This window comes from Hyaena hyaena, unplaced genomic scaffold, assembly GCF_003009895.1.
Source record: "Hyaena hyaena isolate Hyena2069 unplaced genomic scaffold, ASM300989v1 scaffold_33, whole genome shotgun sequence".
NCBI classification, from domain to species: domain Eukaryota; kingdom Metazoa; phylum Chordata; class Mammalia; order Carnivora; family Hyaenidae; genus Hyaena; species Hyaena hyaena.
The window spans coordinates 2,030,288-2,046,068 of NW_024080666.1; the positions used below are offsets into that span (position 1 = coordinate 2,030,288).

A 15,781-nucleotide genomic window follows, 5' to 3' on the forward strand; every position below is an offset into this window, starting at 1 on the left:
GGGAAGAAGCCCAAAGCCGGGGGCGGGGGGGGCTGGGTCTAATTGGCTGGGACCACAGAGCCTTCCAGAATGGCATCCGAGGCTTCCCTCGGGGGTCCTGCGCAGCCCCTTCCCCGACGGATCAGGCATCTGCAAGGACAGTGCATCCTGTGGTTGTGGCCAGAGGCCGTCCTGGCTCTCTGCCCGAGCCAGGGCCTTCTGCGACCGGGCACCTCCAGCCCCGGGGACGTTTGCCTTGCCGGCTTCTTCTTTCCAGTCTGTCCACACCTTTCCCCTCAGCCTAACCAGTCCACTGAGGAAGGAAGGCCGTGCCCGAGCAGAAGGCCAGCATGCAGCCTGCACCGCTGGGGGCCGTCCGCTGGTTCACGGCACATGGTGGCCTCGCACCAGCCCCGTTCCCGGGTGGCAGGATGGAAACCCTGTCCTGTCCTCGGAAAGACACCCCATTTCTAGTCCTGGGACTCGGGACCCTCATGCCTAGGCTTCCCACCCCTCATCACTCAGAGGCCAAACAACGGGGGATTCAGGAACTGTGGCACATGGGGCACCTGGGTGGCTCAGTCGGTTAAGCGTCTGACTTCTGCTCAGGTCATGATCTCACGGTTCGTGGGTTCAAGCCCTGTGTCGGGCTCTGTGCTGACAGCTAGCTCAGAGCCTGGAGCCTGCTTCGGATTCTGTGTCTCCCTCTCTCTCTCTGACCCTCCCTATTCATGCTGTCTCTCTCTCTCTGTCTCAGAAATAAATAAAAAGAAAAACGAAAACAAACATTAAAGAAAAAGAAAGTGCGGTGCAAACACACAAATCGTGTACAAGTACCACACACACACCAGCCCCACGTGCGTGCCCCCACATGCAGACACCCGCCCCCACGCCCCAGAAAATCTCACACACGGTGCACGGTTGTGTCCTACCCAAGGGCCCCGCTGAGGGGTTCTCAGGCGGCTCACGAGTCCTGGCCGGGACCGGGGCCCCTCAGGGAGGAAGGCCGTCTTCTCCTCCTTCACACAAAGGTCTTGGCTCTACCTGCCGTGGCTCTGGCCACACAGGAGAGCCCCTACCCTGGCCTCTCTGGACTTTTAGACTTCAGGACCCCAAGGCCACCCCAGCCCTTCCCACTGGAGGTCCCTGTCCCATATGGGGTCCCCTTTCCCCTCTTCTGCTCTGGTAGCTTAGCTCTTCCCTCTCCAAGCCCCTTCATCACTTATTACCTGGACCTCACTGTCACAGTTACCCATTCTTCCCCCACATGCTTGCTTGGCACTTGCTTGGGCCAGACCCTGGGCTCGGTGCTGGAGATAGACACACAGGAGATGAGGTCAAGCTCATGGTCTGTGTGCACCAGCCATCTACCTGCCAGTGGTCACACACAGTGAGCAGAGCCATCATAGGAGGATCCCTAGAAGCTGTGGGACCCCGGTGGGGGAGAGTCAGTAAGGGAGAACTTCCTGGAAGAAGTAACACTAAGGGGAGGTGCCTGACTGTACCTCTAACCACTGTCCGCGGTCCAGAGACTGGGCTTGAGTCCCCTGCCAGCCAGCCAAGATCAGCCAGACCCCAATTCATCTGCAGAGCCATAAATGAGAGCAGTGAGCATCTGTCTGTTGTCCATCTCAAGCATGGAATAATTAGTTACACGGACTTGCATGGCATTAGTTAATGGACACAGATCCTGAGCACCCTTCCCTCTCTTCCTGACATGCTTCAGGAGTTACTGTCCCTCCTTAGCCCCCCGAGGGAGCCACACCCAAGGGAGATTCCAATCCTCCCCCTGGTCAGGGGGGAAGGGCACCAATTCCATGCCAGGCCATGAACTTCTCTCCACCCATTCGTTTACCTGGGAGGGTCGTGTCCCTCTATGTCCTTTTGGATCACCACCAGGCCCAAGAGCCCTGGCCTGAGCCCCTGCTCGTCGCTGGAAGCTGTTGTGTCCATCTGGGCTGAGAGACAGAGCAGAACGAGGGGACTCACTCATGTGCCCATACATGCCCAGCAGATGGTTCTCAGGATGAGGAAGACAGCAGTGCCAGGCGTGACTTTTGTGCCTACCGGTCACATGACATGGCTTTGTCATTCTGCTTTGCTGAGCCTGTTTCTCCTATCTTTAAAATGGAGTCAAAAGGGCGCCTGGGTGGCTCAGTTAGTTAAGCAGCTGACTCTTGATTTTGGCTCAGGTCGTGGTCTCATGGTTCCTGAGATCGAGCTCAGCACGGGGCTCCTGGCTGACAGTGCGGATTCTCTCTCTCTGACCACCCCCCACCTTGCACTCTCTCTCAAAATAACTAAATAAACATTAAAAAAAATTTTAATATTAGTTTTTGAGAGAGAAAGAGGCAGATCATGAGCAGAGGAGGGGCAGAGAGAGAGGGAGACAGAGAATCTGAAGCAGGCTCCAGGCTCTGAGCTGTCGGCACAAAGCCGAATGCGGGGCTCCAACTCACAGGCTGTGAGATCATGACCTGAGCTGAAGTCGGATGCTTAACTGACTGAGTCACTCAGGCGCCCCAAATAAACACTTAAAAAAATGGAGTAAAAAATGTCTATCCTTTGGTACGGCTATTATGAAGATCAGACAAGAATATGTATTTGAAAACAAAAAGCACCGTTCAGTCATAATGGTTCTCTAAGCCTCAGCTTCCCCAGATGTAAAATGAGTAGGAAAATTTTATTTGTTTCCTTCCCAGGGCTCCAGTGAGTCCCTTTGAGGGTATGTGTGGTACAGTGCTGTGACAGGGACAAGTGCTGGGTGACGCTTGGATTCCCTGGGCCAGTCTCCTGGGTCAGGCCCACTCCACTCCTTGCGATGCACTGTGGGCCGTGTGCCCGGCAGCCGGTCTGGGGCAGAGGAGGCACCACGGCTGCGTCTGCTCCCAGAACAGGGCCAACTGCTTGCTTGGAAGACTGCAGCGTGGGCTTCCCTGCCCGCCCCCTCCAGCCACCCTCCTCTGCCCTGCTCACCCTGAGCTCCTCTGGGTAGCAGGGAAAGGTGAGGCTCCTCCCTCAGGGCCGATGTCCTCCCAGGGCCGGTACTAGGGCACCTGATTCTTTTAGGGGCTCACAAAGTACTTCCATTTCTTTTAAAATCAGAATTCAGAAATGAACTTCTAGGTTGAAAAAGAAAGTTCATACGTAATAGGAATACATTTGTCTTCATACCCATGTAGCCATCAAATATATGTTTATTTTATTTGAAGGAGGAAGGGCCTGGGAAGGCCTAAGTGCCCAGGGCCCATGGAAGTCCTAACACTGCCCTGGGTCCATGGCATATGCTCTGCTCTACACTCCAGCTACTTATGGAGCCCTTCCCCCGCATTGTGAACGTGCCAGCCAGCCTCATTTCAGTGAGGACAGCAATTCCAATACAGGTTTGTCTTGCTATTCAAAAGTAGATTGTTCGGGGGCGCCTGGGTGGCTCAGTCAGTTGAGCGTTTGAGTTCGGCTCAGGTCATGATCTCGTGGTTCGTGAGTTCGAGCCCCATGTTGGGCTCTGTGCTGACAGCTCAGAGCCTGGAGCCTGCTTTGGATTCTGTGTCTCCCTGTCTCTCTGCCCCTCCCCCACTCACACTCTGTCTCTCTCAAAAATAAATAAACATTAAAAAAAATTTAAAAAAGGAAGTAGACTCTTCCTACAAAAGCTTGCATTAGCTGGACCGGCATAAAGTGGAGGAGCAATTGTCACTCATTTATATGGAAAAATTTTGAGCCTTCCTAGACACCTCCCCCATCCCCCCAGTTAGCTTTTCAGATAGCTTAGGACACGTCTTGTTAAGGGATGCATAAAATCAATTGGGATAAGACACAGATGCTCACGGACACGGTTCAAAGCTCTGGCGGTTGATGTTGAGATGCTGAGTGTTTTGAGAAGGAGCCGGGCGGCCCCACTCTCGCTGCTGGCTCAACGCTGAATGCCATTTTCAGAAACGCGGAAATCCTCTTCAGATCTCTTAGGTTGGGGAACCCCGTACTAATGTAAGTCCTTCCGAAAGCGAAGGGGTCCAAGCAAACTTCCAAGAAGCGAGTGGCACCTGTACCGCAGACGGAGGTGAGGAATGAGGCGCCCTCGCCTGCTGTTTCTAGACATTCATTCTGCTCTTCGTGGTTACCTTGGGGCCATGTTCCTGGAGTAATGGATGGCAGCCTTCAGCACCTTTCCTCCCGTGCAGCACGGAGCACGTGTGTAAGAAGAGGGGCTCCCTCAGGCCAGAAGTCTGAAAATGTTGCTGTGTCCGAGTGTTCTCTTTCAGTGTATAGTCTGAGAAGTTACCAGGCAATTTGGGCATTGACTCCCCACCTTGCCAGCGTCCCTAAGAGGGTCTCCCTCACCTCCCACCCATCTTGAGAGCCACGGCTGTGCCGTTAGTCCAAAAGGACAGTTGGCACCTATTTCAGTGGATGCTTTTACATAATAGCACCGAACTTTGCCACACGGCTTTGTCGCCCTACCCCACCCCAGTCCCTTGATTAGAGGCATTTCACCATGTGCCTACTTTCCGCTGACACAGAGGTAAGACTGCGTCGGCTGTCCACGTGGTCCCAGTGGGCAGCTGGCCGCTCCTTCTGTCTGACTGGTGTTACTGGCGGCTCCCTGGGGCCGTGCTCCACAGCGGTCAGCGGGGAGAGGCCCTTGAGGACACGCTTGCCTTCTGGGCTGGGGAAAAGGACCCCTGGCTCTCCCTCTGCCCCTGGCTCTCCCGCTGACTGGCCCTTGGCTTTTTTGTCAGTCGTGTCACCTCCCTGAGCCTTAGCCTTCTCATCTGTAAAATGGGGATCAAAAATACCCACCTACTTTATTGAATCACCTAAGAGAGCGAATGGAAGGCTCCGAAGCCCCTGGGAGCTGTGAGGGTAGACAGACTGTTAATAGTAAGGCATAGCTACTTCTTCCCTCTCAATCCCTTCTTCTGCCCTTTACCTTGGCATGTAAAAGGCCCTTCCTAGTCGCGCATGTGTGTGCGCGCGTGTATGAGTGAGCATGCATCCTGGCTTATTCAACTCCAATTGTCTTCTTTCCCCACCCTCCCTCCTTCCTACGACCCCCATATAAATGTAACCTACCCTCAGGAGGACACAGCACCTATCAGCAGAGATGGTGGTGAAATGCAGGATCAAAACATTTATTGTTTAGATGACGTGTTTCATTGCTTTCTATAACTTAGAAGCTTCTGGAACCAGGATTAAGTCACCCAGGAAAATCCCCACTCCCTTTTTGTGAATGGTGTTTGGTAAGATTTCTCCCCTCTCCAACTTCAAACCCCTTTCACTTTGATCCCTGTATTCTGCTTCTACACTTTTGCAAATAGCATTTTTGTAAAAACTTTGGTTTGGCAAAGATCTCAATTGTTTAATTAAAAGGTCATTTCCCTCTACCAATCTGTGCATTTTTGGCCGTCCCTGCACAGTGTCGTGTAACACAGTAATAGTTAGTGACCGATCTCAAGAAGCCCTCACCAGGCTCCTGGGCTGGGCCCGCCGCCATCTTCACCAGGCCAGGGACGCAGGAAGGGGGTGGACGCTCTTGTTGCTGCCCTGAGGAGGTGAAAGGCTGGCAAGTTCTAGCCAGAGAGAACCCCCGAGGGGAATCTGTTACCAGGAGGCAGTGTCCCCAGTGTCCTGCCATCAGAGGGATTGTGCAAAACAAGGGACATGTCATCACAGGAAAGTAAATCACTGGGCCCCTTCGGGCCCCTTTGATGAAAGACCGGTTTGACCCACTGGGACTGGACAGCCACTTGCTGCTGACTTTTAGAAGCTTCTGGGCCAGTATTTCTAAAATAAGTCAAATGCTCCAGTGATATTTCTAAGGAAGGAGTGGATTTGGGGGTGGGGCGGACAGACACGCAGCAGACCAGATCTTTAGTGTGAAAGCTATTTTCTGCAGGAGCGGCCTCATCCTACGATTTCGGATAGGCCACAGTTCCCTGCTTGGGGGGACGGGGGGGCCCAAGTGTCCTCCACCCGCATCCCCCGGACCACTCCTTCACAGCCTTCCCCAGGCCCCAGACCATGCCCCGGCTCTCTAAGACGGCCAAACTGTGGGAAATCTCAGTAGCTCATTGCCTGGGCAGGGGCTCATGGGAGGTCCCCGCCAGGACCAGCGGAGGCCGCAGAGGCCCCTGGGAAAGATGTCCTTTGCCGAACACACAGAGAACACGGATTCAGGGCATTTTTGGTTTTTGGTGTTTATTTTTTAAACCCACTTGTAGTTAGGGTTCAGCTGGAAAGCAGGACATAGTGAGGGAGGGAAAGTGGGTGCGTGAGCAGGATTCTACTGCAGATTTTGGCGGGAAGCCCCAGGCGCCTGCTCCCGGGAGGTAGGTCCTGTCGCCAGGCTCCCAACTGGCTCAGGCGAGGTGGGCAGCCCTTCGACGCCAGTGTCCCGAGCAGAGAAGAGCTGCCTTCTCTCTGATCTGCCTCTTTAAAGGCCCAGGCAGAGGTCCCAACGGAGCGCCAGCAGCTGAGGGGTGGGACCCCACGGGCAGGCTCTGAGAGTCTGTCATACGCGGAGCACTGGCCGGGTCCTGATGCCAGATAAGCGACTGGAACGTGGCGTCTGGGCCGCCCCGTGGGGTGGCTCCTCTCGGCGGCCTGGCTGGCTGGGTCCCTGTCCCTGCAGATGCCCAGGGTGCGATTGAGGGTACATTTCCCACACCCCTCCCTCCCCATCCCTCAGAGAAAATAAAATAAAATAAAAATTAGAATAAATACCGACTCGGCCAACATTTACATTTACATGGATGGACAGGGCGATCCCTAAACCTTAGAGGTTTACAGACTGGTTAAGGAAGGACGAACAGACGGAACTGGGTGTGGGGTGCGCATTCCCCACAGAGGATGGTGGGGCTCCCACCTTCTCCAGGGGAAGGTTAGGAGCCTTCTTGGGGCTGCAGTCCCAGCGCTGAGGCAAAGCCACAAGGCCGAGGGGAGGAGGGCCACGATGAGCAGGCTGGCCGCCCGCGAGGAAAACAATGGCTATCTGGTCTTGACTGGCAGGGGGGACAGACCGAGACAGGATCAACATCAGATGGCCGGACTTTGCCTCTTCGCTGAGCCAAGAAAGCCGAAGACGAGTAGGGAAAACAACGTGAGACTTCGAAATGCAATATCCAGTTTTGCCTCCCATCAAATACATTCAGAGGTCAACTTGGATATGGCCTTCCTCACTCAGCACAAGGGGGGTCTGGCCCAGGGAGAGGCTAGGGGTCTGTGGGGAACCCACTTCTGCCCCCGGCTCCTGAGTTGCCTCCCACGGGAAACTGTCTCAGAGTCACAGATTTTACGCTTTACTCTTATTTCCTTTAAAAAAAAAAAAAAAGTTTTTCTTTTCTTTTTTTTTTTTTTAAACGTTTTCCTTCCGTGTCTCAAAGAGTAGCAGCAACCTGCATTTAGAAAAACAGCTTAGATGGTTATTTGCATTGGCCAGGAAGCACTTTCAAGCAGTGGGATAAACTAGGCAAACCATACGTCTGGAGCCACCGTGACACGACACGTAATTAAAAATATATTTATATATGTATACATATTTATATCTTACTTCTTCATACTCTGGTCCTAACAGTCAAGGAGGGGCGGCCCTGAGGCAAGACCGCCAAGGAGGCCGTTAGGAGGAAGAGGCATTGGGTCCATGGCGCCTGCCATGCCATCGGTCTCAGCTTTCCAGGGGACATCGGCTCCTGCGTGCACAGTGTCTGGGGGCCCTTCATGAAGCTTGCTCTCTGTCGCATGGAAGGGGCAGGAGACCCTGTTTCCCTGGGCCATTCCTTTCCTCTGGGGCCCTGTTTCGTTCTCAGCAGATGCGCTCACCAACACACGCACACGCACACGCACACACGCACGCACGCATGCACACCTGGCACTCCAGGGGCATGAAGCCCATTTTCAGCCCAGACGCAGCTCTCTGAGGTCTTCTAGGAAGTGGCTGCGCGCCCTGTCGGGGCCCCCTGACTCCTCGAGACCACAATTCCCCAGTGCCCTCTCTGAGCCCCCTCACTTCAGTCTAGCTCTTCCCTCAGGGCCTCCCACGGGGCCCCTGGTGTCCCTGGGCCCCAGGTTGGGCTGAAGGAGTCTGCTGAGGAGGAAGGGCAATGAGGAGAAGCTTGAAGCAGGGGGACGGAGGGAGGCAAAGGCCAGGGACCAGGGGCAGCACGGGCTCCTTGGCAGAGGCTACTGACCCCTTCCAGGTAAACCTGTGCCCCCCATGTGTCTCCAACACGCTCTTCCTCGGGCCTGGCCCAGGCTCCCATCCGGGGGCTGAAAGTCAGGTTGCAGCTGGTGGGGAAAGCCAGGGCGCACTGGGGGACCTGCTCTCTGCCCCCCATCCCCTGCCTGTTCTCCTAGACTCGGAGGCCGCAAAGGGGAACCTCCAGCCCTCACGCCCTGGCCAGCCTGAGTGGACCAGGCAGCCAGGGCCCTCCAGTGACACAGGAAGTGACTGGCCTCGGTAAAGGGAACTGCTGGGCTCTGAAGTCATTTTATGGGGGTTTATCAAAGTATGGGCTCCAGACCCCAGAGACGTGGCTGTGCAGGTGCTGTGACAACTGGAAGCCAGCCTCCTAGAGCCCCACCTGCATCCTCCTCCAACAGGGAAGGGGCTCTTCCCAGGACCTGGCCCTTCCAAGAAACCCCGGCCTGCAGCCTGGAATAATCTGTCTGGCGGCCTTACCTAGTCACCCAACTGTTAAGACTCCATGAACGCACTGTCCCCCATAGCTCAGGGGCTACAGTGCTCAGAGCCCTCCTGGAGCACACAGATCTTGGCTGGGAGGGTGCGGGCGGGGGGGGGGGGGTGGCTTCCAGATCCTGCCGGGATGAAGCCAGGACAGTGGCACAGCCCACATAGCTAGACCCCAAGCCCCGGAGAGCCAGGCAGTCCCCAGTGGCCACATTCTCCCCACTAAGCTTGGGACAGGACTTGTGTGTGGCACGGGCAACATCACCTAGCATTTTGGTTTTAATTTGCCAGCTTCTTTCTGTGCCCCATTCACCACTGGGCCCCCGGGCCAGGAGACACACTCCCGGGGTGGGGGTGGGGGTGGGGGGCTGCGACAGTATCGGCCCTTTGACAGAGCGCAGCTAGAATAAGAGAACAGAGGTACTGGAAGCCAAGGACTGAGGACACAGGGTTCCAGCAGGACCCCTGCCGGGGGCAGAAGTTTCCAATTACTCTAATTGGCTACTGGCAAGCTGTCTGTGGCTACAATCCTTCCAGAGGGTGCCGGGTTTGATCTTCAGCACTAATCAGGGGGTCCTCGTGGTGCTGGCTGTGTGATCGCATCTCGGACTCTTTTCATTGAGAGAGAAAACTTCAAAGCAGCTGACTTTTGAAAATAAAACAATAAAACCTAGGAGTCCAAGTAGAATCGCCAACTCCAGCTCTTCCCCCTGCTCTCCACCCCCCTCCCCAAGCCCTTGAGGCTTGGGGGCCAAAAGGAGGAGGACCTGGAAGTGGGGAGGGTGCAGCGCGAAGGTTACAGGAGAAGCTCTGTCCCCCAGCTCGACCGTGGCGGACAAAGGCCGTCAATTACGGGCGGCTGGTGGGGACCCTGCCCGCCTTTGTCCTCCCGGACATCTGCTCTCTGTCGCCTGCTGCCAGTTGGCGACTGCGGCTGACAGCAGGGACAATGCAAGCCCGTCTCCGACCCACTTTTTCAGCCTTCTGAGGTCCTTTCTGACCCAAGCGGTACCCCGGCGTGCCGAGCTGCCAGAGGAGTCACAGAGATGAAACCCCTCGCACAAAGCCCTGCGGGGGGACGCGTTTGATGGGAGGGGGCGGGGAGGAGCGGGAGCGGGGAGGGGCAACCGGGGCCACCGCGAGAAAGAAACATGCTTCCCTTATTGGTGTGAACTGCCGCATGCTTGGGGCTGGGGGGGCTCAGATGAGGGGCGCTCCTCCTTCCCGGTCTGGCTCCAGGCTGGCCGCCGGCTCTGCCTGCTTTCCTCCCCATTTCTTTCTCCCGCCAGGGCCACCCCTGTCCTCCAGCCTGTCCATCTGGCCCTGTGTACCAGGGCCCCAGCTGCCCGCGGGCCGCCCGCCAGGCCCCCTGGCTGTCAGGCTGTCAGTTTCTGGATGGTTCTGTTGTAGTACTGCGTGATGGGGGGCGTCAGAGGGTTCCAGCTGTTGGCATGGAGCTCGATGACCTCCAGAAGCAGCGACCGGGTCAGCATGGACTCGGAGGGGCACAGCATCTTGTCGCGGGCGCTGGCCAGGAGCTCAGCCATCATCTCGGGCAGCTGTTCCTCCAGCAGCCGGCCTGTGCTCTGCAGCTGTGGGCAGAGAAGTGGGGGCTTAGGACAGGACTTGGGCTCCGGAGTGGCCCCCTGACCCACCTTGGTTAGAAGGGCTGGGGGCAGGCAGGGACGGGAAACCACTGGGTCGTCCCTCTGGAAGGTGCAGGCGTCCGAGCCACAGGGACAACAGGGAGGTGGGAGGGCAGAGACAGTCAGCTGTGAAAGCCCACATTTAATGACCAATCTGCCACAGGAACCAGAGGGATTAGGTTATTGCCTGCTGCCCGGGGCTAAAAAGAGCCCTTACCAGGACCATGCCACTTCCTTGTCTTTCACCCAAGAGCTTTCCCTCCTACGGGGAGCCTTCCCTGACTGCTGCCCACACCCTCAATGGTTGACCCGCTCCCTTCAAAGGTGATCAGGCTGCAGCGTGTTAATTTTCACTTGCAAGGATGTCTCCCTAGAAACGAGCTAAGTTATTACCTGCATGTCTCTGCGCAGAACCTGAGAGCAGGGATGAAGTCTCCTATTTCGCTCCTTCCTTCTCTCCTGCCCCCCATCCCCCCTCCCCTCCGCAGCACTGACCTCTGCCCACACTTGTGACATGAAGTGCAGGAGAGAAACATGAACTGGGGCAGAAGGCCAGCCAGAGGGCCTGCCCCTGGTGATGCTGCAAAGCCCCCCGTAGGGCCTCACCGTATGACCTCAGTCTCCGTCTCTGCCCCATACTCCCCTCATCCTGCCTAGTTTCAAGGCTCTGCCTCCTTCATAGTCTTCACCGACCTCCCTGATGCAGCCTGATCTCTCTTCTTTGACTCCTTAGCGATGCATGTTCTGTGCCGATACTTATTCTCTACATGGCCCCATCCAGTGTGTGTGTGTGTGTGTGTGCGCGCGCGCATGCATGCACGTAAGTGTGATCTATCCCTAGCCAGACTGGAAGCTGTCCGAGAGCAGGGACTATATGCTCTCTTCTCCCCTGTCTCCCCATCGCCAAGTCCCATGTAAGGTACCCATTTGGAGCCCCACAAATGAACAGTAACCATCATGTAGACCTGAGGCTGTTGTCCAGAATCGCAGCACTTCTGCCCTCTGAGATCCTTGGGAGCGACCTTGGGGGCTGGGCAGAAGCCACCGGAGAGGCATGCTCAGGCAGCCCCTATGTGCCCTGGGTGCTCACGCCAGACGTGCCTGTCCCCACTGAACCCCACTCTAAATGACTGGGCTGATTCCCCAGGGTAATGCTTGCCCCCGAGGGAGAGCCCAGAGGAAGGATTTCAATGAGTAGTGGCCTCATTTTGGGAACAGGAGCGGCACCTCCCAAGGGGGCACTTTGAAGAAGATGGTTGCCAGCACGGGAGGTTCAAACTTTCGGCACCTTCCCCAAACCCTGCACCACCAAAGCCAAGGGAGATAGATACTGGAGGGCGGGGGGTCACCTCATCTGGAATTTCTTACGTCATTTGTGTGGGATGCCTGGTGCAAGGAGAAGGTGGTCTTGGGGACAAAACCACAGTGGACAATACCAGCACGTGGTCCCTCTCTAGAGAAAGGGCCATCTCTCCCTCCAGCTAGTGGCGGGCCGGTCACTCTATCAACATCGACTCTGGTTTGGGGTTGACAATCCTGGATGCAGGAGTCCATGTCAACTCAGGAAGCCATTCCCCACCAGCCCTGTCTACACACCTTCGCCGGGGACTTGTGTGTACGTCCAGGGATCCTCACACAGCCCAAACTGGAAGGCACGAGGGGCACACCAGGGCTGGGTTCAGAGATGCTTACCTCCATCGAGCAGCACAGGACGGCGTCTTCCTTCACATCCTGAGATTGCAAGAGCTGTAGAGGACAGAGGCAGAGAACGCTACTCAGGGGTGGCATGGGGCTCACCCGGCCTCAGCCCTGATGCAGCCTGGGACAGACATGTCCGAGGGGAGGGCGGGGGAGAGAGCCCACGAAGGTCAGGGGCGGCAGGGACACAGTGATTTCTCTGGCAGGATTTGAGAGCAGTTGGAGAACCACTGTGGTCATGGAGCCTGGGCGCCCAGACCAGGTCAGAAGGCTAGGATTAATTAGAGATCACGGCAGAGCAGGGCGGTGGGTGGGTCTGAAGGTGGCAGCAAACATGCTGGCATCGTCATCTGTAACAACCGGTCAGCAAAAATCCTCGCAGAAATGCAATTAGGGTAAAGACTTCCTGACGGGTGAGGGAGGCTCGGCCATAGTCTCAGGCACTCCTGGGCCCTGGCTAGAGGAGCGCTTCCAGAAATCAAAGTGCTCTTCTGCAAAACCACGGCTGTACTGACTTACCCAGAGGCTGGAGCTGCTTCCTGACCAAGGCCATGACCAGGCTGCTCAGTGCTGGGACTGGCCACACCCCTGTCCAGGCTTCCCTCTGCCTCATCTTACTCTCTCTCTCTCAACTGAGAGAGAATTCACATAACACCAGATTTGGCAGTTTTAAGTATACACTTTGGTGACTTTCAGTATATTCATAAGGTATGCAGCTGTCAGCATTATCCAGAACATTTTCATCGCCTCCCAAGGAAATGTGCATCCATTAGCAGTTCATCCCCTTTCCCCACAATCCCAGGTAGCCCCTCATCTCCTTTGTCTCTGTGGATATTTCTATTCAAAATTCAATATGTGACCTTTTGTGACTGGCTTTTTCCACTTAACACAACTTATTAAAAGACCATCCATGTAGTAGAATGTACTAGTTCTTCATTCCTTTTCATGGCTGAATAATATTCCACTGTATGGACAGACCACATTCCGCTTACACATTCATCAGCTGATAGAAACAGGCTGTTTCCACTTTTTGGCTATCATGAATGATGCTGCCGAAATCATTCACGTGCAGGTTTTTGTGAGGACATGTGTTTTGAGTTCTCTTGGGCACTGACCTAGGAGTGGAATTGCTGGGTCATGTGATAGCTTTGGGGGGACCTGACCAACTGTACAGCGGCCGTACCATTTGACCTTCCCTCTAGCGATGTCTGAGGGTTCTGATTTTTCCACGTCCTCACCAACATTTGTTATTTTCTGCTTTTTTCTAAAGTTCAGTTTTTCCCCCTTCACTTCCCAGTAGGAATGCTCTCCGGGCACAGCTTCAGAGAAGCTCTACAATCGTGTTCTCCACAAAGAGACCACTGTCCCCTTGACTGGCTAGTGTTCCTTCTCAGAACCCCCTGCATACATCTCCACTGCCATCCCTGCCACATCGGTCCCCATATCCACAGGGTGACCCTGCATTTAGATGATCTGCCACGGAGGACTTTTTCCTCTGCTGGAACTCTCCATCCGCAACCAACTCTTGGGCCCACAGCACTTCCCAGCTTTCCTTGGAGACTTCTGGATCACCCCAGGCCATGGGGACCCCTCCCGTTTCTTACTCCCTGACTTCCCGACCAACTGGCGTTCCACACGAGTGAACTCCTGGCTTCCTGAAGGCTGGGACTGTGCCGTGTTCCTCTTTGCCACTTTTAATGCCTAGCCTAAATCCTGGCAACAGAAAGGACTTATTAAATGTTGGGTGATATGATTCACGCATTGATTTTTGTTTTAAGCTTACTTAATTCATTTTGAGAGAGAGAGAGTACACAGGAGGGACAGAAAGAGAGGGAGAGAGAGAATCCCAAGCAAGCTCTGCACCATCAGCACAGAGCCCCCTGCAGGGCTTGACCTCATGAACTGTGAAATCATGACCTGAGCTGAAATCAACGGTCAGACTGAGCCACCCAGACACTACTGTTTTTGCTTTAAAGGAAGGGTAGAGGGTGGAGACAGCACAAGAGGGAGGCATTTTTAGGGTGAGTAACCTCGTCCCCTGAACAAGAACTGAAGTCAAAGCTCCTGACCCGGGCATGACGTGTTCAAGTGCAGGGGAAGCCACAGGGGGACCATTCCTACCACTAGCTTGAAATCCAAACTCTGTGCGTCCCCCTTGTCTCTCCCCTTCCCCTGTCACGTCGTGTCCATTCCCCCCCCCCCCCCCCCCCCCCCCCCCCCCCCCCCCCCCCCCCCCCAGGAGCCCTCCCAGCAAGAGCCACCAGCGTTCGCCTCAGGAAGGCTGCAGATTCAAGAGGCCCGGGCACAGGTCTGAGAGGCAGGGCCTCCTTCCCCTTCGCATCTGTCAGAACCGGGCTTGCGGCTGATATACCAAAACCATTTCAGGGTGAATGAACAGAGGTAGGCTTTGGCCTGCTCAAATGAAAAGCAGGCGGAGAGCAAGGGACAGTCCAGGGGAGGAAATGGGTGCAGGCAGCACAAAGTGACAGGCGTTGGGAACACTGGCGAGCACATTTTACTCACGGACACGGTTCTGACTCTAGCCCTTTGTGCTCCCGTCACTGGGAGTCCTCGGCCACCACGGAGCTGTGGACCTCACTCTCTCGCCCTGTTCAGGACTCTGCTTCCGTGTCACCCCACCAGCCAGGCCTCCCTGGACCAGCCCGTGCGAAGCAGGCACCCGGCTCACCTCCTGGCGTCCTTCTTGCTGCGGCATAGCTCAGCCCTGACACAGCATCTACTTGTTGGTGCCCCCCGCTAGAGGGCAAGCTCCCCCCGGGGCAGGGCTCCCGATCAGTCCCTGCACGGGCAGAGTGCCTGGCACACAGCCCGTGGGGCCGCTCCCCTGCAGGCCATCCTGGTGCATACACTTGGAAAGGCCAGAGTGCCGGGCACGTGGGTCCCCCCGCCCCACACACCCCTCTCGCCAGAGGGGACGTGACACAAAATTATGATTGATGTCAAAACGGAAGTTGGCGCAAGTCTCTAGACGGCAATTTGGTGGTCGCTGTCGGCATACGTGGACCCGGACATGCGCACCACGACAGGGGTACACGGTTTTTGCCACGCTGGCATCACGGTAAAACCCCTGTGCGCCCACGGGGGACTGGTTAGATGATTACAACACACACGTACCGTGGGACACTCTGCGACGCACAGCGTCCCTCCCCTTCTAAGCCGGTGTCTGCTTCTGGAGTTTTCTTGCCTCCCAGAGCTGCAGAGCCCCAAGGGGAGCCAGTGCCTGGAGGACCTTTGCGGGGGTCATACAGGGACGGGCCTCCCTCAGTTAGAGGACCCAGGAGGCTAGAGTGAAGACCAGGAAACGCGTTCTGGAAAAAGCCGGGGGAGGTGACTGACCTTGAAGCAGGCCCACCTCAGGCATGTGGTCCGCGCCCAACCCGGCTGCTCTGGGACGGGGGTCCTGTGGCCGCCCGGGATGGGATCGGCGTGGGGATGTGGGCCTAGACCCGTTTGTCTGCAGGAGGCATCAGGACTCGTGTGTTAGGAGAGCTCTGTAAGGTTCCCTGGCATTTCTTGCTCAAGGTACTTTTTTCCCTCATTGGTTTTCTGAAGCACTTATTGGGAAACAATCTTTAAAACAAAAATTGTTGGTAGAAATCACAAGAAAGGTTGGAGGGGAGGGGAATCTGGTGAGAAGGGAACTCTTAGAGATGGTGTGTGTGCTGGCAATCAGGTGGGGAAAGTGGCAAGGGCGGGGGGAGGCAGAACTGGGGTTGTGGGAAGGAAGAAAGGGGTGTGCTCTGGAAGCATC

The 15,781-nt window shown here is 55.8% G+C and overlaps 1 protein-coding gene across 2 annotated transcripts in view; it reads right to left on the bottom strand.

The window, feature by feature from the left end:
• Nucleotides 1-6,160: 6,160 nt before the first annotated feature.
• Nucleotides 6,161-15,781, bottom strand: part of CTIF (cap binding complex dependent translation initiation factor) — a 300,249-nt gene continuing 290,628 nt past the window's right edge. For both annotated transcript variants that reach the window (XM_039228853.1, XM_039228852.1), the window contains exons 11-12: nucleotides 12,004-12,057; nucleotides 6,161-10,257 (exon numbers count right to left, since the gene is read on the bottom strand). In XM_039228853.1, coding sequence (XP_039084784.1) covers nucleotides 10,042-10,257; nucleotides 12,004-12,057 — 270 coding nt within the window. In that variant the 3' untranslated portion in view covers nucleotides 6,161-10,041. The remainder of the gene's footprint in view (nucleotides 10,258-12,003; nucleotides 12,058-15,781) is intronic.